Source organism: Dermochelys coriacea, chromosome 5 (genome assembly GCF_009764565.3).
Source record: "Dermochelys coriacea isolate rDerCor1 chromosome 5, rDerCor1.pri.v4, whole genome shotgun sequence".
In the NCBI taxonomy this organism is placed as follows: domain Eukaryota; kingdom Metazoa; phylum Chordata; order Testudines; family Dermochelyidae; genus Dermochelys; species Dermochelys coriacea.
Window position 1 is genome coordinate 82,460,594 of NC_050072.1, and position 25,355 is coordinate 82,485,948.

At 37.6% G+C, this 25,355-nt stretch overlaps 1 protein-coding gene across 1 annotated transcript in view; it reads right to left on the reverse strand.

Moving 5' to 3' along the window:
* The window catches only part of FBN2 (fibrillin 2), a 247,169-nt gene that overhangs the window by 69,167 nt on the left and 152,647 nt on the right, over nt 1-25,355 (reverse strand). The window contains exons 27-39 of the mRNA XM_038402837.2: nt 24,895-25,020; nt 24,221-24,346; nt 23,158-23,280; nt 22,884-23,009; nt 19,499-19,624; nt 17,975-18,097; nt 16,153-16,275; nt 13,893-14,018; nt 11,840-11,962; nt 9,366-9,488; nt 4,593-4,754; nt 3,370-3,438; nt 2,563-2,688 (exon numbers count right to left, since the gene is read on the reverse strand). Coding sequence (XP_038258765.1) covers nt 2,563-2,688; nt 3,370-3,438; nt 4,593-4,754; nt 9,366-9,488; nt 11,840-11,962; nt 13,893-14,018; nt 16,153-16,275; nt 17,975-18,097; nt 19,499-19,624; nt 22,884-23,009; nt 23,158-23,280; nt 24,221-24,346; nt 24,895-25,020 — 1,602 coding nt within the window. The remainder of the gene's footprint in view (nt 1-2,562; nt 2,689-3,369; nt 3,439-4,592; nt 4,755-9,365; nt 9,489-11,839; nt 11,963-13,892; nt 14,019-16,152; nt 16,276-17,974; nt 18,098-19,498; nt 19,625-22,883; nt 23,010-23,157; nt 23,281-24,220; nt 24,347-24,894; nt 25,021-25,355) is intronic.

Here is a 25,355-nt window from a genome sequence, read left to right on the forward strand (position 1 = left end):
GCTCAGATTTGATTTAAACAGGCTTTTGTGGCAGCGGCTGAAATGTATTATTGTTCTCTTGTATGTTTGCTTTCCTCCAATCCCTGAAGTGGAAGACAGCACTTGTCAAGAATTCAAGATTTGTTGAAGCTGAGTCACTTCCTGTCCCATCTACTCCACTAATGATGTGAGCCTTAGTATTTCATTTGCCTGCCACTTCCAGAGGCATTTCAATACCATTTTTCCATGCCACCCCTCATGTAAGGAATTAACTCCCTACTGTGGTCCACCAACCCATAACTCTCTCTTCATTCAAATCCCTCCTTGAGACTCACTTCTACTGTGGTGGCTAAAAGGAGAAAGTCAATATCTATTCAAAACACATTTTTAGAAATGCACATGCATATGCTGAATAACTACATAATCTTGTTGCTGTAACCCTTGTCCTTCCTCACACTATCTTTTCCCCTATTGTGTGTTACCCTCCATTATCACATTACAGCTACATTGATATTGTAACCTCATTAAGATATAGGTCTTATCTTTCTTTGTGGTGTGTAACCAGCATAGCATACTCCATAGCTACGTATGAAACAAGAGCTTCCATTACAAACCCAATTTTGCTCTCACTCTTCACCTAATCGCAATGAATAAAGGAATGTTGGCCTCAGAATTGGTAGGCTGGTCAGAAGTTGTAGTAGGATTTTTCAGAACAAATTTGAAATGATTTGAAGAAGCAGTAACTGATTTATGACATCCTAAAACAGAAGTGATCGTGACAGTTAAAAATTCTTTTAACCTTTTTGAAACTTGGTAGCAAAAAATCTGCCCAAAAAACCAAAGAAGGGGAGAAATAAAACGTAGTTTACTGAATTTACCTAGCTGAGATCTACTACAAAAGAACAAAGTTTAGTTACTTAAACTCTCATTTGCCAACTTATTAACATTTAAATACTAACATCAGAATAGCTCCAATGAGTTTAAAGTATGCCAGCAAATGATTGCGGAGACTTACGCACTGATTTCAAAACAACAATAAGTCTCTGTCCCTTCTCCATGCAAAGACAGACCTCAAAATGTAAGCCAATCCTGAAGGAAAATTTGTCTAATACCATTGAAGTTAATCAGACAAATTGTACATAAAATAAGATATATTTTAAAAGGTTGTCACCAGCTAAACTATTCTTCTAAAATGTATTTCCACTACAGCCAGGCTTGAAAATAGAAAGTGGGAGACAATTAAAAGTTTACTGGATTCATATACTCAAGGGAGTAATGTTCCTTGCTATGCTGCCCTCACAAGCCCCTGCTAGCCCACTATTTCCACACCTCACCTCTTCCCATTGTGCACTTTTTAGAAAGTGCTCACTTCCTACGGTCCTTAGGAAGTGCACTGGCGATGCAAGTGTGGGGCTTGAGAGAAGGAGACTGGAGGGACATTGAAGAAGCAGAGCAGAGGGCAATGTAAAAGGGAGACATGAAGGGTGCTGGCAGACTGGAGGATAGGGATAGAAAATGAAAGGAAGAATAGGAATAGATGAACACAGGATTATGTGGCAGCAGTTGGGGGGCAATAAGGCAATAGAACTATTGATATTTCACCCTTCCTATAGACTTAAGAATTTAGTCTGGAGCCCCTTTCTAAGTCTTAATGCCCATCAGCACCCTGAAAACATTGGGACACATGCTTGAGACATTCCATCCCCTTGCAAGCTTTAGGCATCTTGTTAAGGCCCTAAAAACTCCCTCAACCGCAGGGATCCACCACATAAGCATAAATAGGCTTTAATCCACCTTACAAACCTAAATATCATAGTTGGGCAGGGAATAACTATCCTGTTTAAACTTGTCAGAATGAATGGGATTCCTAGTATTTGCAGAGGTAGGAGGGGGATTTGGAATGAGGGGGTTACTACAAAAAGTTACCATGGAGGTGGAGGGCCTGAGATAAGCCACATACTGTTTCTGGAGGGGAGGTAGGCCAAGAGACTCTTAAGGGCTAGAGAGGCTGATGGGGCCTGACGAGCTCCCTACACAGCTTGCAGGGCTGGGGTTAGGGGAACCTACAATATGCCTCATAAGATTTATCTAGATTTGATGCACTTACTCAGAAGGAGTCTTACTCCTGTATACCTCCTACTATCTGCAGGAGAGGGGTAATGGATCTAAGGATGAAGGGGAGCAAGGGAGCATCACACAGGGTCTAGATGGGATAACAGCAGGCCCTGAGGAGTTTCCAGTTCTTAGATCAACCCTAACATGAATCCCCCTCAAACATTCCCACTTGACAGAAATACAATGAGGAAACATCACAAGGTGAAGCTTGTGAAGTTGCACACACATTTTCTTTGTTAGTGTCAGTACCACAAATGTATGTTCGTGTTTACAAACAAGAGAGAGGCAATGTATTAGGGAATCATAATAGCTATGAAGATTACCATTACACTCTGTATGGAAAATGAATCTGCAATCAACTACTCTCTATGCATGAAATTTTCTGCATCTGGAGAAAACGAACTCTGAAAGACCAAAATATTTGCAAACGTGTGTATTGGTGTGGGACAAGGTACTGCAGAATTTCACCTTCACAGATCCGTGTTTCTTCACTGAGGTAGTAGCCTTGAGGACATTCACACTGGAAGCTGCCAAATGTATTGATGCAGTTTCCACCTTGACAGAGACCTGGCAACTCCTGGCATTCATCGATATCTGTAACGAGAGAAAAGGCCATATTCTTACTCTGAAATGTAAAGAAACAAGAGATCTTAACCATCCCGTTGGAATGTTACCAGCTAGTAACTGTTAATCTTCACTGGGTTTTTTTCCTTCTAAATCTGTACTTTATTATCAAAGGGAAAAGGGAATGTGATTATCCCACATATTCTGTAGCACATTTTCAACATGATGAACATAAGGAGTTCAGTTTCCATGATTGTTTATAGGAGTTTGGTATCTAATGCTTCATTTCTGAATGCTGAAAGTGCATGAGAAATTCACCTGGAGCAGGCTTTCACTCTATGATAGATGTTTGCAGCAACATTAACATTCCATTGATTAAACTATATTTTTTGTTAGGTTGTCTTATGCTTTGGGGGGGCAAATGTTGAAGGCCTGTACAATAAATGAGGTGGACAAAAATATGTAAATCTGTTTCCCCTATAAAACACCAAATTTACTTAATCAAATGGGTTTTTCATATCCTTATTGGGTAACTGCTCCCACAAGCACCAGTTTGAATTTGCAACTCTAGTATTATTCACGTTAATAAGTGGTTTTCCAATTCAATGAATGTGAACGCTTCGTCAATGATCCTCCTATTGTGAAAACTTTTGAAAATGTCACCTTTTGTCAAGTTGCATCCATAACAGCCATTATTCAGGATGAACTCACCTTCTAAGATAATAGTGATGGGATTTGGTCTGAATCCTTCACCCCCTGGACACAGAGTATTATATTCCGCTAGAGGAAAAAAAAGGCTATTACTTATTTGTAGAATAAAACACTGGTATTAAGGATAATTTATAATTTCAATGGTATTTTAAATGCCATAATTATTTTTTATTTGCATTACAGGAACACCAAGAAGCTCCAGTCAAGGACCTGGACTCCATTGTGCTAGGCACTGTACAAATATAGTGTACAAACATGATCCCTGCCCCTTGTCGTTTAACTTGTTTTAACCTAACAGCACTCTGACCTGCAATGACATACACATTACAAATAGTCCCATTGACTTCACTGAACTAATCACAGTGCATAAAGTCAAGGAAGTGCATAGGCTTCCATCTTGGAAAGTCTAAGATAACACTGGTAACCATGCATACGAGGCCTTAACCTGTAAGCTCCTCTAAGGCAGGGACTGTGTCTTCTTTGCGTAATGCCTAGTAGAAAGTGGCTACCATCTTAACTAGGGCCTAAAAATTATTACTACTGTACAATAGAGATGAGTATTTGTTAAAATTAGACTGTATAGTATTATAACTTAATAAAAAACAATAATGCTTGGTAGTTACATTGCACTATTCATACCTAAAACCTCAAGTGCTTTCAAAGGTAAGTATCATTGGGCAAAATTACTGAGGCACTTTTGAAAATTTTATTCAGTGATGTTCACTTTTACAAAGCACTTGGCGTTCTCTGGATAAGAAGCATGATGCAAGTAACTGTATTACTCACCTGCAAAAATGCAGCTAATGAATAAAATTTTAAGAGCACCTAAGTGTGAAAGTTACTTATGTACGTTTGAAAATTGTATCCATTATTTCCATTTTTGCAAGGGAAAACGAGGCACAGAAAAAAGTGAAGGGATTTGCCAAAGGTCACCAGTGAGTGCTTGATTCTGGTCCCATTGACCTCACTGGTGCAGGAACAGGCACCGAGTCAGTGGCAGAGCTGGGAACAAAACTCAGGTCTCTTGATTTCGCGGTCCATGGCCTATGCATCACCTTTGAGAATAAGATGGAGACCTTCTTCAACAATAAGATTGTTTGAGAATAAGCTTATGAAGTAATTTGCCAGATATTTTCATAGTCTGTTTATGGTCATACACTAAATTATTGTAAGTACTTTTTCATATTAGCACCTTTTGTAAGAAAATTTTTAAAAATGCTTACTGCTGTTTACAGGGGGACAAGTCTCACAGGGGATTCCCCAGGCCTTCCCCAAAGAGCAGCAGCATGAGGAGCGACTGACTCCAACGCCGATTTCAGTGTTGCAGGATAGGCTGCCATCCCCTCGGGGTCCATATTTCAGGTAACAATTGCCAACACGATTATCTACATGTAAAACACATTCAGCTATAATTGCACTTTCCAGCCTGGATGAAGGAACGATCAAACAATCATATTAAAACTTGCTACTAGTGGATGGAAGGCTCAGGCTGCTGTATCTTTCTGAGTTACTGGTAAGGTAAAAAAGCTAATGCACATTAATATTCAGGGGTATCAAGAGAAATGAAGGTGATGGTCAATATAGCTGCTTCTTCTTCTTAAGGTTCTTAAACACCAGTTTGCATGTCTTCAGAGTTCACAGCATATACTGGTGTAGCACTTTTACTATTCCCAGTATTTTAATATGGGGAATGGAAAATTTCTTACCATAGTTTTCTTTTTGTTAGTAACTCCTCCCCTTTATGCTCCATGAATGGCAATGATTCTTCCCTGTGGAATTCAGAGGAGGCCAGTGTTGCTCTTGAGGGCAGGAATACAGGACACAACCCTACCCTTCACCCCAAGCCACCAGAAGAGTGCTTCAAACTCTTTTGAAACTCTTCAACAATTGGTTATTGGCAGCAAGATAACAATCTGAAACTGCATTAATTAACTTCAAAGGAATTTTGTGTATTAGTAGTGTTCCTTTAGACTTTAAAAAAAAATTGTTACGAACTATAGCTTGGCCATTAAAACAACTAGGATTGGTAGAATTAGGAAGGAAACTGCTAATAGAAAGAAAATTATGGTAAGAAATTTTCCATTCTGCTGCGTAGATTCTCCCCTCATTTTTCACTAAGTGGAAATAGCAAGCAGTGAATCAGAGTAGGGAAGGAAGAGATCAAACATCATCATTGCTATTTATTATTTCAGTAGAATAATAGACAAATGTAAATTCTCTTCATATAAGTTTTGTAATTTTAAATAATTTCTTGGGAATTGGCTCATGATGCACTTTTCCACTAAAGGATTACTCTACAGAGAAATAGATATCCACTTTATAGAAGTTGGTAAATGCATTGCATGAGGATCACAATGCTGCTCAGCAAATTTTCTCTGATAAGGCTGAGACTCTTCCTCTTTGTTGTTACCGCTAGAGACCTTGCAGATGGAGTCTTGATTGTCTCATGGAACAGTTTCCCAGATGTCTAAATAAATTGAATTTTCTGGTTCAGTCCTGTCTAGATACCAAAACTGTATCAATCACCCTAACAGACAATTCCCGTTGAATTACACTTCAATTTTAGTGCTTAAAATTTCAATCAAAGATGGTCTCAGCATCTCAGGATGAAGAATGGGCCCTTGATTCAATTGGTCTAATCTTTTCTCCAGGTGCTTTGGCTGGCACTATCAAGTCCAAAAATTAGTGCGGATTTATCAGGATGACCATGGTTCTTTTTTTCTTATTTTTGGTTTCAGATTACCCTTCACATGAACTGCCTTGCAAAACACAAGATTCTTCTCTGTCAAAGACATTATTTCCATGGCTTCTGAGAAGAGCTTTGAATTATGGTTCATCCCTAGTTTTTGTTCAGACACACCAATGGTGGTGCTGTTGAATAGATCGGAAAGTGGTATCCTTTGAGGCAATTTGTGGACATTTTACAGCACAAACTGTGCATTTAAGAAGGATGATGCTTTCCTTTTCTTGGTGAGGTCCCATAACTCCTGTTATTTGTCTTCCAGTTACACTCCCCATCCTGTAAGGCTTGCTTCCATAGTGTGTATATGTAAGAGTTCAGAATATAAATTGAGTTAGGTTGCAGCACCTCCTCTGGACTCATCTGCCTGTGATGACTTGGGTTGATTTTCTGCTGAATACAGGCATACAGATAACTTCTGTGTAGCCACTGAGACTGGGGGCATTGCTCTTGCTGTAAATCACATTGACTGCCAAGAATTAATATTCTATACACTGCTGTGAAGATTTGGCCAGAATTTGAACCCTGGACCTATCATCCCAAGGTGAGAATCACACCCTTAAACCAATGAGCCATTTGGTGGTCACCAAGTAAATCTTTCTTACAGGGAATCTTTTTGACTATATTCAAAAGGTGAGAATTAAAAATATTTGTGTAGAGTACCCTCTCTCATATGGTCTATGGGATCTTTTGGAGAAAAAAACCCTTCTGAAAGGTGAACAATGTATTTTTCTGTACTGATTTTTGCTATCTGCGCTAGATCCCACAGTTCATGAAAATTCTGTATATTTTCTTTAACGTTAATTTTATCCTCCAGTTCCCATTCAGATCCTGTGATGTCCTCAAAGATCAAGAGCATGGGAAACATTGTATCCAACTTTATTTGGAGAGGAAGATATTTTCCCTTAGTTTTGAGAACTTCTTCCTCTGTTTGGTCTGTTTATGGGTATTATCTTGCAGGTTATAGTATCACAGTACTTAGGTGGAGAAAGCTCTCCTGAGTGTCCACCTTTAGAGTTCATGGTATGAATCAGATAGTTAATCTTTCAGGAGAAGAGCTGCTGGAGAAGGAAAATGAGGAAGGATGATGATGATGATTTTATATTATTAGTGAATTTCTAATGAACTATTGCTTCTCCACCCCAAAGGGCTATCCTTCTTTTAAAAAGTGCTTCCCGTAGTAGCACACTGATCTAATTTTACCCATGCAAAAGGATTTCTCACTTACCCTTCTGTAATCCTACACAGGTGCAGCTGCATAGGAAATTAAGTTCTTAGGTACTTCTGGTCTGGGTACAAACTCCCTGGAGTGTTCTTTTCGCTATAACCAGCAGTCCAGACTGTTGAGGGAGGCCAGGGAGAGATTCATTCCCACCTCAGAGTCGGAGCCCTTGTACCAGAAAAGTGAGGATATGTGCAATTCCCTGTCTGCTGATGCCTGAGACAGAGCTTCAAAGAAGTAGCAGACTGCAGTCAGAATTGCTTCTTCTCTTCTCTGCACACCCAGAAATGCTGCAGGCTGAGGGAGAGGCAGTGAGTCTGACAGAAAATACTGTGAAAAGGTCTTTGCGCAGGAGAAAAGACCCCAGCAAACGCTTCCTCAGAGTGGGAATGAAAAAGATTTAAAAACTGTGACTTTTCTCCCATTTGCTCTTTAAAGTTAGCTATTCAGTAGGGGGTGTTGGCTTCTGGGTTTTTTGAGTGGTGGGGTGCATGGGGGACTCTGGAGTTACCCCTGAACTGGCTGTATAGGTCCTCCTCTCCTTTGAAAATGTTTCTGGATAAATCCTGGAGCTCTTACTCAAGTTTCCCATGCCAAAGCTGTGGTTCCAGAGGAGGGCTGTGCTTCAAAACACAGTTCCAACTCAAAGCCCCGTGTTCTGGCAGATTGAGGGTCAGCTGGCAACTGGCAGGGCAGGATTCACCCTCAGAAGCTTCTGAAAAGCTGCCTGACCGAAGCCTCTGGCTGAGGGAGGCCAGAGGTATCCTAGTAGTAATGTGCTGCACCAGAGGACCCAGAAGATTAGATTCTCAATGCTCCAGTGAGTCCTCTGCTCACGAGATGGAAAGGGGAACTAGACACTGAAATTAGATTTCAACAGCTCAAAAAATGAATAAAAATTGAGTCTGGGATTTTCAAAATAAACTAGTGGAGTCAGGCAACCAAATCTGACAGAAATTTAAAGGGAGTTGGGTATCTAACTTTCTTAGGTACCTTTGAAAATCGCAGCCTGAAACTGTAAAATAAATTGGTTGGGATAAGCTGAGTTGCCAACTTGTTCTGCTGGTGGCCTGGTACCCTGAGCAATGACAGCGAGCCCCTTTGAATTCTATAGGGAAAAGCAAAATGAGGGAAGAGCTGAGCTGCAGAATCCATTCTGACAGAATTTCACATTTCTTTAACAAAAGTTTTAATCAGGTTTTATTTATTTGACTTAGACCAATAGCAAACATCATAATCATTTTTTAAAATTACTACAGATACAAATGCTTTTTTAAAAAATCCCAAGACATCCCCAGAAAGCAAAGTGAAGAGGCCTTTGGTGGCATTTCCAATCTGAAAGGTTAAATGATTTGCCCAAGTTCACACAAATCTCTGACACCATTACACTAGAACCTGAACTGCTTGACTTCCAGTAAATATTGTAATCAGAAGACTATCTTTCTATATCATGTTGCAAAGGGACAAGTAAACTTAAGCTTACTTTAAGCCAGAGTAAACCAGAAAGAATTACACAAACTGCACTAAAGTGCATCTTTCACAGGTTGGTTTCAATCCAAATGGCTACTACATGCAGTTCTAATTCCGATATAGGTTTAAGCACATCAGTGAGCCAAGTCCTGAAAATCTACTTCAGAGGAAGTGTACATCAGCCCCATGAGAACTCTTGGATTTAAAACTCAATTACTAAAATCAAAAACATGGGTCCATCCAGAAAATTGAATCAATAATGAAAATAACAAACACTCTGGTATATACAAACAATTTTTAAGAATTTAAGTATTTTAAGAAAATGGACAATGTTTATAGTACTTAAAACTGGTAAATCTATATTTAGGAGCATGGCTTGATATCTAACATGACAGTAACAGATTCATATTTTCTGGACCAAAATCTGCCCTCATTGATTTTGAGCAGGATGCAAAACAAGGCAAAATGTGGCTCTCTATCTTTAGAAATGATCTAGTATCAGTACAAGAGGCTTCTGGATCTGCTGTCTCTTGTTCATACTTACGTGAAATAGTTTTCACTTACCCACACAACCTACTCCAGTTGGGTTCAGCTGGAAATCTGGTGGGCAGTTACACTCATACCTCCCAGGAGTATTCACACAGAGACCATTAACACAGTTAATGGGATCAGCACACTCATCAATATCTAAAATGGGAAAGCTACATTTGTAATCTGTTGATTTAATAGAGGAACGATGTGGGGAACGATGTGAGGGTATGATTCAAATGAAAGAGAGAAAGATAAACCTCTTATTTTTAGCTGAAGTTGAAGCAATGACATTTCTAGAAACACTCAGGAACAATTTCTACACTTGCACATTTAACAGAAACATTACTTTTGTCCAGTTCTTAATTTAACCAAAATAACATATAGCACTACATAGTAGAGTTCTGCATGGGACTGTTTTTTCAATCCTGTTTCTCCCACTTTCACACTGTTTCTTGCATTTTTATCCCACTCCCACCTGCAAAAACCCGTAGACCCCGTAAGAGAGACAGATTCCCTGAGGCTACTAAACAAAAAACAAAAGTGGTCAGTTAATATATAAATAGAATTCAGACACAATTTTTACAACTAAAAGAATAAAACAAATCTTGCTTAAACCATGTAAAAATACTTTAACTCCATATAATAGACATCAAACCTCTTTCTAAACCTCACTTAAATGTAAGTATTGAAAGTTTTAAAAAGTGTTTTCCCGCAAATTACTGGTCTATTTTTTTGCCCACCTAATCCCTTCTGCAACAAAATACATTTTACCCACTCCCGCTATTATGGCAGCAGGTTCTGCAGGACCTGCAGGATCCCAGTCCCACTACAGGCCTCTGCTATATAGCACTTTGTCCAATGGGGGAAGCAATGCATAGTACCAATTTCTGCCAGAGGACATAATACAGCTTTAATTAACCAGGAAACCTGGTTAACTGGAGACTGGATAAACTAGATTATATAATTTCTAGTACTGGGTAAATAAGGAAAAGCTGGAAGTCTCAAAGTGTTTGAAAAAAATTACAATGTTGTACATGAGTTCTTTCTAGTTATAGATCTCATTAAAATATTACTCTTCATATTAGTGTCTGAGAAATCCATATAAGGAGTATATCACAGTTGTATGATCAGCAAACAATAATAATTGAGAGGTTTCAGAGTAGCAGCCATGTTAGTCTGTATCCGCAAAAAGAAAAGGAGTACTTGTGGCACCTTAGAGACTAACAAATTTATTTGCTTATGCTCAAATAAATTTGTTAATAATAATTAAGGCAATCCAAGAAAATGGAACATAAAATAAAATGAATGAGATAGGGTCCACTCTTACTTGAAGTATCTAAGCTGTATAGAACATGACAATGTACGAATTATACTGTTATAACAGAATGATTGTGTCTGCCATGCACAATGGAGGGCTTTCCACACTCATTAAGTTGCACCATTGTAACACCTTCTATATCGGACATTGTTGCTGCCTGCACCCTGCATCGCCCCCCCATCCCCTTTTTAAAAAAAGTGAGAGTTAAAAAAATCTTTTTTTTATAAAACTTTGATTTCTGTGCCACTTCCAATACGAGAACAGTCTGGTCCAGACTTCTAAAAATAAACTGTACAAGTTTTATCCATTCTCAATTTTATGAAGCATTCATGTTACTCCTCTACACCTACATGTTACTCAAATGCATCAAGGAACTTCCTTGTCTTCCTTCAAATCCCTCCTTAAAACTCACTCCTTTTGTTTAGTCTTTCATCATTGATCTTTTCAGAATCTGCTCCCACTCTTACCCTAATACTTAAAGAGTTTGCATTGTGTCTATCTAAACTGAAATAGACGAGCCTCATGGATCATGTTTAATTGTATGTCTGCAAAGCACCATGTATGTTTATAGAATTACGTTCCATACATTTAATTAATAGTGAACATTTTAAAAAAAACTTTACTTCCTTAGTGCACATTTGTCCACATCCGGCACTTATCGAACAGAGAACAAGTACTAAATTGAAAGAAGGATTGCTGAAACAGCTCAGCCAGGATTGAGATCCACTACCAGAGATATTTTCTGAATCTTTATAATAAATCCAGCTAGTATCTTAATTAAATTGTATATGAATACTTAAGAACTACCATATTCATACTCTTTTATTCTTATTAAAAATGCACAAACATACACACATATGAAGTTTTACACATACATGCTAACAAAAAATTCTGCTCGGGAGAAGTATGTAGGTTGAAGGAAAGGATGACTAAGTCTGGAATATAGATGAAAGCATAGGAGAAAAACTTTTTTTTTTGGTACTTGTTTTCTTAAATACTATTCTTTGAGCTTGAATCTTTTAATTGTACATAGTTAAAAAGAGTTTAAAAATAGTTTAAAATGTACCCATTTAGTCATCAACTGATTTTACCATGTTCATCCAGTAGGGAAAATGGAAAAATAGATGAACTGGTACATTAAACACCTCTTTGAAAGACCTGCCACATTTCTGTATGGAATTGGCTATACCTGTACAGTTTCCTCCAGTTCTATCCAGTTCATAGCCATCATCGCAGATACAGTGAAACATGCCTGGTAAGTTATTGCAGGTTCCAAAAACACAAATGTTCTGGAAGGTGCATTCATCAATATCTGAAGGAATAGAGGAAGAGCAATTAGTTATAAATCATCACAATAGTAGTGCCCACTATCTGAAGCACAACTAAAAACACTCAAAACACATAAAACACTAATAGAATTTCTGGAAAAATCAGATGCACTGCTTGTATACTTTAAAAGTTAAAACATAGGAATTTTTGAGGAGTAGCTTTAAAGACAGTACATCTTTTATTCCTGTCATATTTGTTATAATAATCTTCCGATATAAAGTGAACGTTCAGTATTTCTATTTGGCAAGAAAAGTTGTGCTATCAGGAATGAATCCCCCAGATTCCAAATGAAAAAGAAAGTTTTAAAATCAAAATACTATTAAATGGCTTTTTAGAAATATACAAAAAAAGAAAAAAAAAAGCACATCGTTAAACAAATACAAATTATAGGGATTGATCATTTGCCATGCTCCTAGTTTCCACATGTAGGTAAGCATGTGTGTAAAGTTCACCAAACTCCCCTTGAAAGAATGCAAAGTACACCAAGTAGAGAGCAGAAGGCTAACCACTCCCTAGTTCCTGAACTGACATACCCATAGTGTTCCCATCTTTCCAGAAACACTATGGATATGTCTACACAGCAGCTGGACACTTGCAGCTGGCCTGTGCCCGCTGACTCAGGTTCATGGGGCTAAAGCTGCAGGGCTGTTTCATTGCTATGTAGATTTCTGGGTTTGGCCCTCCCACCTCACAGGGTCCTAGAGCCCAGGCTCCAAGCTGAGCCAGGAAGTTTATACAGCCACACAAGCCTGTGTCGGCTGGCATGGACCAGCCGGAAGTGTCTAGCTACCATGTAGACACACTCTCCAAGAGCAAACTGGAGACATGGACATAGGCTCCAACCAGTTTCATAAACACCTGGAAAATGGAGAAGGCAAATTAAAGCAAATCCAGGCTGTTTTAATATGTCTGCCCGTGTGCTTCAGGGTGAATAAAAATTGAAAATTAAAAATAAAAATGAATTTAATTTAAATTAAATACAGGTTTATATTTTAAAATATACCCATTTAAAATTAAAGTTGAAATTGACAACCTATTTTAAGGCCTAACCTTAGTATAATTTATTAAAATACTTTAAACGGAATACAAAAATAATATTCAGTAGCACATGTTTGCTGAAAAAGTTGATTTATGTACGTATATATGGGGCTCTGCATGTGCAAAATTGTGGGTGCAATTTTAGAGAATGCATTTAAAAATCTGGCTTTAGATGTCTCTTCAAGAGGTTTACACTTTCCAAGATGTCATGAGGTTCTACTAACATGTTTGTGTTTTAAAACAAGATCTAAAAAGTTTTGGAGCACTCAGTACACAGAAATCAGTCTAGAACAGAGTCCGCATACACTTCTGTAATAGTAAGTGAGAGATGACATCAGACCACTACATGGAGTGGAATCACTGTCAGCTAAAAGTTATGTCTCAGACAATAGAGTACATATGACAGAGAGAAAGTGGGTAGAAGAAAAATTCCAAAGAGAAATTTTAGGATTGTTGTAACTTAAACAAAGTAGTGAACAGCATAGTTCAAATTTTCTGTATACATTTATTAAATAGAGTGGTGATCAGTATAGTTTATATTTCCTGTATAAATGTATTAAATAGAACAGTGGTCAGCAGAGTTTTTCCACAAAGTGTTCACTTAGACAAAAACAAGAGAAATGAATAAGGAAAACAAACTTGTTGAGCCAAACCTCTAGTCCAGGTTTCTTGGCTCAAGACCAGGAAAACTTCATAAGAGATGAAAGCTACCTTCACCATAATTCATGCAGCAACATAATCCTTGCTGGAGAAGCATATGAAGCATGTTATGTGTATTCTGCTTCCAGGTTGAGGTTCTTCCAGCATTTCTTGTGGTTTCCTTCACAGCAGCCAATCCAAACTCAGAAAACAAGGTTGAAGTACTGGTAACTTACCTTGGCAAGATTTGCTGTCTGAAGCCGGAGTGAATCCCATTTCACACTCACATCGATATGCACCAGGGACATTCAGGCACTGTCCGTTCTCACATAGATTAACATTTTCTGCACACTCATCAATATCTGCCGGAGAAGAGGTAAGCAGCTATTAAATTTCTGTGATATATTTTATAATCCAAGTATGAGTCTGTTTCTTCCCATTCATCATTCAAATAAATTCTGTTCAACATTTGTTGTTATAAAGCAAAGCAGATACACCATTCAAAGACAGAATATAAAAGAATGTAGAAAAACAAAAGGTATCAACTATTTCCAATATCTTTTACCCCATTGGGTCTCCATGTACTCACATTTTCATTAATCGATTTTCCCATACAGTATCTAATTTTGAACCAATGTAAGTTTTCCAGACCCAACAGTGGCAAGTTCTGACAAACAATAAGGTGAATATTTTATTTCTGAAGTCATAAATGTGTATCATAAAATACACTGATGAAATATTTCTGAATAAGACACTTCTAAAGGCAAATTTTCAAAATGAAAATCTATTTATGCAAATGTAAATTGCCTTTTCCACACAATTTTTAACCCTATTAACTGTGTGAGCAAATGATACATACACAAACACTATTTGCATATACAAATTGAATACCAGTGGGGTCTGTGGGTTTAAACTGTCATTTCAGGGCATATATCATAGTACGCTAATTTTTGCAGGTGCTCTTTCAATATTTGGCCTCTAAAATGTTACTGTTTTGCTAGCATCATTTAGATTTATAAACATTTCATATATATCGGAATGTTGTTCAAGAGTGCAGTCAGTGTAACCACATGAAAAATGACTCAGATGACCCAGACTAAGTAAACCCAGATACTAAATCCGAATTATTAGTTCTATTCATTAATGCTTAGCTCTCAAAATTATGAAAACAAAATATTAAAATACTAGTTTTTAAAATATATGAGAATGACCCAGAATAAAGCATATAAACAGAAGGGGGGGAATATTGATTTAAAACCACATATTTATCAACTACAACTACATCTACTACAATTAAAATAATATTTTAATGATTTTGCACTTATGAAGTCAACAATTGACCATAATATACAGAAAGAAGACAGTGTCTACTTAGGATGGAAGTAAATCTGGGTCTATATTTAGGTTAGTTGAAAAGTATAGCATGCAGTAACATTACTTTCTAGCTGTTATTGCATATTCTAGATGTATTCACAAAAAAGTCACTGAACACACATCATAGAATCATAGGACTGGAAGAGACCTCGAGATGTCATCTAGTCCAGTCCCCTGCACTCATGGCAGGACAAAATACGCTAGTACTTAAGAGAAAACAGATGTTACTGCAGATCTATATTGTGCATGGAAGGGGTGACAAAACTGTAATCATACAAACACAGAATCTCATCAGTGTTTATATATAAAATCAGGATATCTTCAACACTTCAGATGATTTTCAGTTACCATATGAGAAAAAGTTCATTCTTAAAACAGAAATTCAAAGCCAACTATTAGCAAATGCAAAGGAACAAACATGATATATTTTTCAATTCTAACCTGACTTAAAAAAAACCCTTTTCATATGATAATGATCAAATTCTCCCCAAACTGGCATATTGAAGGGAAAACAGATGCTGCCCTCCGCAGCCCCTGCTACAGGGATCCTGCCAACAGGAACAGGATGTGTAATGGGGAGCTGGAGCTGTGTGTGCTCCTGGCTAGAGAGTTTAATGGTGACAGCAGGCTGATGGGACTGGGCGAGGAGGAGAAGGAGGGTAGGGTAGACAAGAACACTAGCCAATCAGCCACCTGCAGATTTGGTACACAAGCTGAAGTGACAGCCAGGAGTCTCTACTAGTGTAACACCAACACACTGCAGTCATTGACAGGCAGGATCGAACCAGGGACCTCTGAAACTTAGTGCATGAACCTCTACTGCATGAGCTAAAAGCCAACTGGCTATTCATTAAGGCTGTAGAGCAGACTCATTTTATCTCTCTCTTTACATGATCTCAGTGCCACTAGATGGGACAGAACCCCACACGCAGGAGGTATGTGGGTCATAGTAGCAAGTTTCTTGAATGATCTGGAGGGAACTTGACCTGCATCTTGTATGGAAGAGGCTCTTACAATCTTCTCCCCACCTTTGGGAGTTAGTTAATTTTGCAAAGCTTCTAAAAAATGGAAAAAATCAGTATCCAAACGACCCTTACAGGAAACTTCGTAGATCTTCCTTACCAGAACAAGTGAATCCATCTCCAGTGAATCCCTCAGCACAGGCACAACGGTATGACCCAGGAGTGTTCACACATTGAGCATTCACACTACATTTGTGGGTTCCATTAGAACATTCATCAAGATCTGTAGAGCAGAAGAAAACCAAGACATTAGAAAGAGTAAAACTGTATATTTATAACAGGTAATATGCTGCACTTGCAATTAATCTGTTAGCTGATACACACCAAAAAACACAAAGTTGATTACTATAGCGAGGAGGACACCTGTACCAATGCTATATACCAGTAGGAGATACTTGGTTAATATACAATTGATTTAATTTAAAGTTTTCCTCTTACAAGAAAGTTTATATGCATAAATGAAGTGGTTCCAAGCACAAGCCACTGCAGTTCAAATGCCACATACCCTAACTAACTTGAATTTTGGTACTTTGTTAGAGAAGTTGGAATCAAAACAGTGCTTAAAACCTGGAGACTGCTGCATACGCACTACTAACCTAACACTATACCATGCTACAGGTACTGACTCCTACTAACTATTAACACTTACAAAGTCCCAGCCAGTAGCTGTGACGCAGGTAATAAACCATGAGGAGAGAACTACACAAGGAGCTCTGACTTAGGCTACTGGCCGTAAGAAGGAACTAAGGGGAGTCAGGGCGGCACTGCTCTTATATAGGGAAGGGCCTTGAGGAGGAGCAGGGTGCACCTTGTTGGGAACTGTTGCAGGAAAAAAGTATCTGGCTACTGGAGCACACATCTGCAACAACTCAAAGAACAACAATTCTTTCTGATGCAATGAAACCTCAGACAATAATTTGCACAAAAAAGCTTGCAGGGGAGGGGCTTTCCCTTCTTCTCAGTAATGGCTTAACCGCAGTGAGCTTTAGGGGCAGTTTTACAATGGTATTTAGCCACTATAAGACACTGATAGTCACATGAGCGAGATTTACAAAAGCACCCACGTGGGTGAAAAATCAGTGGAATTTAGGCGCCTAATTCATTAAGAGGCTTCTATAAATCAGGCTTAGTGCTTATCTGCATCCAATGATGCCTAGAACCTTTGTAAATCTAGCATGCAGTGCTGTCTTATAATACTAAGACCTATCTTTTAAATAAATAATAAAATAAAATAATACCTAGTTCTTATACAGCAATTTTCACCCATAAATCTTAAAGTGCTTTGCAAAAGAGGTCAATACCATTAGCCTCATTTTACAGATGGGGAAACTGATGCACAGAGAGCTGAAGTAACTTGCCCAAGGTGACCCAGCACCAATGGCAGAGACAGAAAGAGAACAATAAGAGATGGGTTTTAAGTTTCCTTTCGCTTATAGAAACTGATCTTCTATGAGTCACTGGTACAGAATTGCACAACATTTTGTTTCTTCCATTTGTTTTTAATGAACTTAACATTTTACATATCTTGACATTTACCCTTAAGCATTGGAAAAATATTAAATTCATCTTCCATTCTATAATTGATTGAATTTAGCTTACAAATGCTGGACATGCATCAAAAGATGTCTGCACTAAAGTGTTTCATTTCTTTCCAATACTGTAAGCCAACATAAGTATTCTGACTTGAATCATTTCTTATTAAGTTGTTTAAAGTAAACTGCTAGACAGACAAGAGTTTGTGATGGAAGCAAACTTTTTTCTTCACAGAACAAAAAATAAAATGAAATACAAGAATCCTATTTCTCTGTCTGTCCATAGATCTTTACATGTAAAGGAATAAAATGATTTTTCTTCAAATAGTCAAGTAAGTCCAATTTAAAAAATTTTCAGCCAAACAAATGCTTCAGTAATTACACACTCACCAATACATTTAATGCCATTCCCCATCCATCCCTCTCTGCAGCTGCATTTGAAGCTTCCTGGGACATTAACACATGAGGCATGCATGTCACAGTTGTGGGCACCAATCTCACACTCATCCACATCTAAAAAGGCAAAACAAATTGATCAATAAAAGTTCAATGCCAAGGCTACTGGAAATTTGACTGTGATGTTTTTCCAACATACTGCATAGTTTCAAAATAAAAATACTGTATAATGACTTAAGCAGGGTGTTTTATATCTATAGCTTTTGTTACTGGAAAGTATATAGTCTATTTTATTTCCAGGTTTTTCTTTATCTGCAAATACATATTAAAACTGGGTTTGTTATTTCCTACAATATCAGGTTTTCATTTGATATTCATGTAATCTTACACAAATGTTATTTATTTGTATTTGTTTAAAAATGTGCCCATCAGAGCTCTGAGCATACATGCAAATCTTATTCATAAAAAGGATTTGACAATTACACAAAAAATCCCTAAAGGGCAAGTTATAGAAAAAAAATCTTTAGTTCCTGGAAGTGGGTGATGGCTGTGGAATATACAGAAAAGTATTTACTACACTCCGCTAGAAAAAAAGACAAAAATATGTAAAATGGTCCCTATTAATAGCACTTGTGAGGATCTAAGACCATATGTTACTCTTGTTAGACTCAAATAATTGATAAATAGGAGAAAAACAAGTATCTTTAAAAACAGAAATTATTCAAATGTAACAAAAATGTACATTCCAGAAGATCTCCGTTTCTCAGTTTTATATATACCATAATAATGTCAGTTTTGTATACTACAATAAAATCAAACATTGCAAAAAACGGTAAGTAAAAAAAACAAACTGAAATTTCTATTTGATACAATAACTCAGGGAAACCCTCCTCTTTTGTGATCAAAACTTTGCTTCCATTTAGTATCTATTGCCAACTTTCCTAAGAAGCACAGTTTTGGAGATATCCAGTTGCCTGCTATGCAGCTATGGACGGCCCCATTTGCAGTAGAAAGGATGATGTTTAGCTGCAGAAAAATGGAGGGTAAGATGGGTCGGCGTCATGGAAGCCTCCGGCATGACAACGCATAGAGAGTAGGATGAGAGTCATTAGGCTGAAATAGCATCCAAAAGCAGCGTAGCATAGTAGCTGCTCTGTGGCCAGGGGAAGGATTTTCTTCCACTACTGGATTTGTAGAATATGAGCCTGTTTTATTTTAATACTGTACAGTTGCTAGGATGGTTCATCAAAGAACTGCATGTGGTTTCAATTTCTGTTCTTTACCTTCTTTTATTCTATCTCCTTTTACCTTATTCTTGCTATTTAGATTTACTTGATGTACATTTTTTTCTCTAAAACTAATGCATGTACGCATCTCAGAAATATACATACACATATACATATATATATATATTTGTGAAATCCATCTAGGAGCTGCCCACTGTGACAAAGACTAAAACTTTGAAGATAAAATATAACAATTATAATGCATAACACAAATGCTGGAAATATTCTGTACCTGTGCATCCAGTTGTTCCCTTCTTGACTGAATATCCTAGCTGACAGTGGCAAATGAAGGATCCCTTGGTGTTCTCACACTCTCCAAACATACAGATGTTGGAATTCAAGTCACATTCATTCACATCTGCAGATATAGTTTAATTATTACTTGAATATTACAGCCATTTAATAGCATTATCTATTTTGGGGAAATATTTTCACCCTTCAGGTGAATTTAATCAAAGTCAGAAATAATCAATAATTCTATTAGTAAAATAGTTTACTTGAGATTTGACATTTAATATTAATCTTCAACATACTACGTTTCAACCATTCCTCACTTCATTTCTGCAATTCTCTAAAGAGGTAGGGATGATACCCTTGCACAATTACATTAGCATTTTCAAAATGGATAAAAGAGTTGAATATTTAACTATGAAGTTGATTATTTGTTAAAAGAATAATGTAAAATCAATTTAAAAACACTCAGACATGAACATCATATTGTAGCAGTGCTATTAAGACTTTCTTTCAGAGAACAATTTATGTAACAAATGTAGCCCTATTTGTAGTCTTGAATTATCTGCAAACTGACTTCAATTTTCACAGATTTGTTCATCATTTAAAATGATGAATGACATATGTGAGAATTATTTTAGGCCTCAGAGTGTCAATAGAAAAAAATAAAACTAAAATAATAATTGAAACGTAAGTAAAATCTAAATGAAAGCATTTACCCCGAATAAAATTTGGATTATAACTATGAGGTACAGCAAATCCTCTATATTAGGACAAGCATTAAAATCAGGTAAATGGCAAATAGTCAAATGAGGAAATTCATAAAGATGCTGTGATTCATATTACTAAACAATACAGTAATGTAGAGGAGATGGAACTTTCCAAATATATTACCCAATATTTTTATACCTCCTTTTAAATGAAATGGTAACACTAGGGTATGCCAATGAAGGGAATTACTATGGTGAGAATAAAAAGGCATTGCTGGTGATTTCTCTGTTTTGGTTTTGAAAGAAATAAAATAAGTATAAATTACAATAGGCACAATTTTAAATAGGGGTGGTGGGAGGAAAGTTGGAAGTGAACTGGCCGGTAAGATTTCCAGGGATTTTCAGATGTATCCCTGTAGTTCTGATCTGTTGAGACTTCAATGCAGGACTTCTTCTGCATTTTCCAGGGTCTCAGTGGAGGAGTCCCAATCAGAGAGGATTTGAAGAGGGGGCCCTAATATGTCTAGGGCACTCCCATGGCAAAGGTTGTGGCAAAGGTTTCTTATTTGGTCTTCAGAAAGGGTTTCCACACAGATTTAATACCTGGTTAGGTTTCAGTCCCTTTCTTCAGTGACCTGTTTATTGTTTTCCCAAGCAAAGGGAGAAAAGTATACAAAAAGCAGTACTAGCAACCATCTGGTTAGAGGTTCAGACTGGGGGGTTCTATGGCAGTTGCTAGGAGGGCCCTTTCCAACCCAGGGGCCTGCCTGCCTGCCTGCCTGCAGTCTCCAGTTCTGTTTGCCAGAGATTATCCTCTCTCCTGACTCTCCCCATGCCGCCCTCATGACTGAGCTCTCCTTTATATTCCAGATGAGAGTGTGGGACAATCCCGAGGTGTGGATCAGCTGCATCATCTGATTCCCAGCACCTGTCTGTGTGGCTTCTCTCTGGGGTAGGGTCAGCTGCTCCCTGCCTCCCTCCTGGGCTATTAAAGGAGCAGATCGCCCTGTTATATTGTTACTGACCCCTTTTGCAGACACCTCAATATCATGTCTCATCATCACCAGCTTGTATGGTACGGCCTGAAGTTCCAAGAGAAAGATAAGTTTGCTTTTGAGGACTACCCACTCCTCCCACTTAGAATGAGAGAGTTGTATATATGATAAAATCTTTCCATTAAGAATACCCACTAGACTACAGGAATATATTTAGTGTACACCGAGGCTTTGTGTTTAGAGCTCTCTACTACATTATGAATTATAACTGTAGGTTCTCAATTACATTACAAGACTGTAGCTTGAGCCCAAAGTTTAGCTAACTTTGAAACCTACAGCATCCTCCAAATTGCAGATCTAGTTGCAACCTTGTAGATTGTGCACTCATGGCACGATTCTGCTCTGACACCCATTTTACATCAATGTTTTTACTTCACTGGCGTAACCCCAGATTTATACTGGTGTAAGATCAGAATCACAACTAATTACTGCAGGTCACTCCACATGCTATTAAGTAAATAGAAAATGCTACAAATATTTCTAAAGATCAAACTACTAGTACTTTGTTGCAGAACAGTAATAGGCTACAATAAGAAACAGGAACAGCTTCACAAGCTTCTTAAAGTGGATGATGCAGTCAACAAAGTATGAAACCCAGACTCATAGTCCGCTGCTCTACAACATTCTAACCTGAGGTTTTCTGTTCCAAGAAGAGAATAGTGGAGGGAAAAGTTATTTTCATGAGCACTAACATAGCTAACAATATATGAGAGGGAATTGTTGAAGAGATCAACCCTGTCTTTTGACTGGGTTGGGAAAACACTGATCAGCTCAGTGGACTTGGACTGCAGTGAAGAACCCAAAAGGATTTGAACATCTCAACAAGATAAAGGCATGAAGAAGAAAAATAACAGTTTATTGGTTCTGAAGTTAAGGGGAGAGGAATCATTTGCTGTTCAAGGACACCTCCCCTTTGTGCTACTTTTCATCTATTTTCCTCTCTTGGAAGGCTAGCATATGTATAAAATGAAGGCTACTAGGACTCTGTATATCAAAACATGCCATCATGATCTTCCTTATTGTTACAATTCAATCAAACTGAAAAAATAAATTCACTACAAAATCCTTCATGATTGCTTAGTATAAGTTTCAGTGGTTCAGTTAATGGAATACATAGGCAACCTTAACTCCAGCATTACCTAAATTTTAAGTGAATAACTTTGTGCCCTTAAATCTTCACAGGTTTTCGGTATGTAATTTATGAACGGGTAAAAAAAATTAAGGGATGATGTAATTATCCCAAACCAAGCATTACAAACCCAGGAAGTTCAGAGTTAAGGTTACACTTTCAGGAAATTCAAATCTGTTACATTATGGAAATGATGAGTTAAAACACCCAAACAGCCTTACCTCTGCCCGGTAGTGATACTGTGCAGTAATACTTAGATTATGAGTAAGGTATTTTAGTGTTAATGGACCCAAATTAGATTAATCTCATTTTTAAAGACTTTTAAAAAAAATGTTCTCTTCAGGGGAAAGCAATTAAGGTTGTTTCTTAAGCAAAACTATACATTTTTGATTTCAGCAATTTTTTCTTACACAATTTCATTCTGCATGTAGTGATTTATCAGGAAATACACACAATAACATAACTGCTAAAATATAACTTGTAGGTATTTACCGATACAGGTTTTCATGTCCATAGAAGCCATGAAGCCATCATAACAAAGACAACGATATTCTCCCGGAATATTAGTACACTGCCCACCATCGCAGATATCTGGGTTGTTTTCACATTCATCAATATCTGGAATGAAAGTAGATCACTGTACAGCACATACAGATAAGGATCTGCTAAAATAATATGTTTTGTTTTGCTGCAAGATATGGTGTAAGAATTTTTTAAAATGAAGTCTCATGGAGATACTACAATGTTGTTTTATCCCCTCGCTTACCTGCGCATGTTCTCACATCTGGCATGAGAGCATAGCCATCACTGCAACTACATTCATAGCTGCCCTCTGAGTTAGTGCAGTGGGTGTCACAACCTCCATTCATGATCACACATTCATCGATATCTGGAAAAATAATATTTGGACTACATTATTTGACAACTCTGTTTTCATAAGGAGAAGTCATCTTTGCTTGCCATTTTATTTAGCAAGGGAATTATTTTCAAAAACGAGCTCATTTTGAATTTCTATTCTCACTTTATATCACTGATTTACAGTTTGGTTAGCCCTCCCTCCTTCATGATTCATTTTTATCTATGGAAGCAAGTGACTGTTTTTAGGCATTGTTTGTGTTGATATTTGTTGATTTTCTTGCTCTAATATTCAAAGAAAGTAAAGATGAGAACTTGAAAGGAAACAAGGTACAAGAAGACATTGTAGAAAGAAAATTCCAGAAACTCTAATAAGACCTCTAGGTGAAAACATTGAACCATAGCACAAATTTGTATCAAAACCCTTCAGTTAAATAACCGAACAGTATATGCATACTACCAATTATTATAACTCAGTAGTGTTATAAACAAAGGTTAAACTACAGAATCGCAGTTATAAAACACAGAAAGACTCTCCTATCAAAGTATTTACAGTGACAGTGCTGTATTTAAAAAAACTGTATGTACCACATGTGATGGGGGAGGGGATAAAGGGGCAAATCAGTAACAAAAGCAGTGACATGGGACCCTTTGCTGTTTTTGATCAGTGAATAAAATTGAACACCACCATCTGGACTTTAGCTAAATCCGTTGAGATTTGACTGGATTAGTATCATGAGAATGCTTTTTCCTCACACTGTTGTGCAGAGGTTTTGCAGCATGGTAACACACTCTTCTTTCCTCTATATTTAAATTGAAACAATCTGCTCTTTTCATAACTCTTGCAGTAGAGAGGGTCCCAACAGTTGCTGCTTTGGATAGTGACAAAAGCTGGCTCTGACTGGTTTTAACAGGAAATTAAATGTAAAGAGAGATGACATAAAAGTATGAAGGTGGAGGCATTCAATACTTGCCAGTGCAGCCTTGTCTGTCTGGAGTGGTCTGGTATCCGGGGTTACAGGAACACTGATATGTTCCAATCATGTTCACACACTTGCCGTTTCTGCAGAGATTATCACTCAATGAGCATTCATTTATATCTGAAAAAGAAGAATTGCTCAGTTCAATTACTTGCCATCCAAAAATGGCTGCTGGAATGCCAGAGTCACTCAGGAAGCATGGACAGAGACTATACTTTAAATTATCCCTGTAAGTAACTACGTAACAAAACAACACTGCAACTGAACAAGTGATATTTCATAGAAGAGGTGAAAAAGCAAAAATGTACTCCAAGTATATGGAGAGGAGAGCTACATTTCCTAAAGGAACCAATTTTTGTGCAGTTTACTCTGTGCTTTTATGTATTTTAATTGAAAGTTGACAAGATTCTTTTATAATTTCTGTAAATCCATTCCTGTGAAGTGCAGAACATTTCCTGCAAGGTGCTCTGTACCCTCAATTCCCAGTGAAGTCTATGGATGCTTAGTGTACTGAGGACTTTTCAGTGTCAGGCCCTGAGGTTTCAATTTGAAGGAATTCAGAAACAAGGAAGGACAGGAATGTATAGATATTCCTGGAGCCACAACCTTGTCAGTCACAAGGAGTTTTTATACCACAGGTACATGCCATCCTCAGGTAACAAACTCACCCACACAATCCTCACGTGATGGTGATAGCTCATGTCCCAAAGGACAGTCACATTGAAAGCTGCCTTCTGTGTTCACACAAGTGCCACCTCTGCAAAGGAGAGGGTTACGTTCACATTCATCTATGTCTGAAAGGAAACATGACAGGCATTTAAGGAACTTAATGAAGGGGAAAAGAAGGGAAAAGCAACTGTCAGCATCAGGAGGTAATTCAGAATCTGAGGCTCACAAAGACGCTAAAATGAAGTAATTACTGCTCTTCTCCACCTCCTGTAATATGGTAAGCAATTAAATTGTACAGTAATGGCTCTTGAATGAGTTCTACTCTCCTGTTTTGTAAGAAATAACTATGAAGTTCAATCATTCAGAAGGAGATATTCTGAAAGGAACAGAAAGCAGGCAAAGACAATTTCTGTTTGAATGCTCACCAATCAGAGTATTAACCAAACAACATATTTAGGTA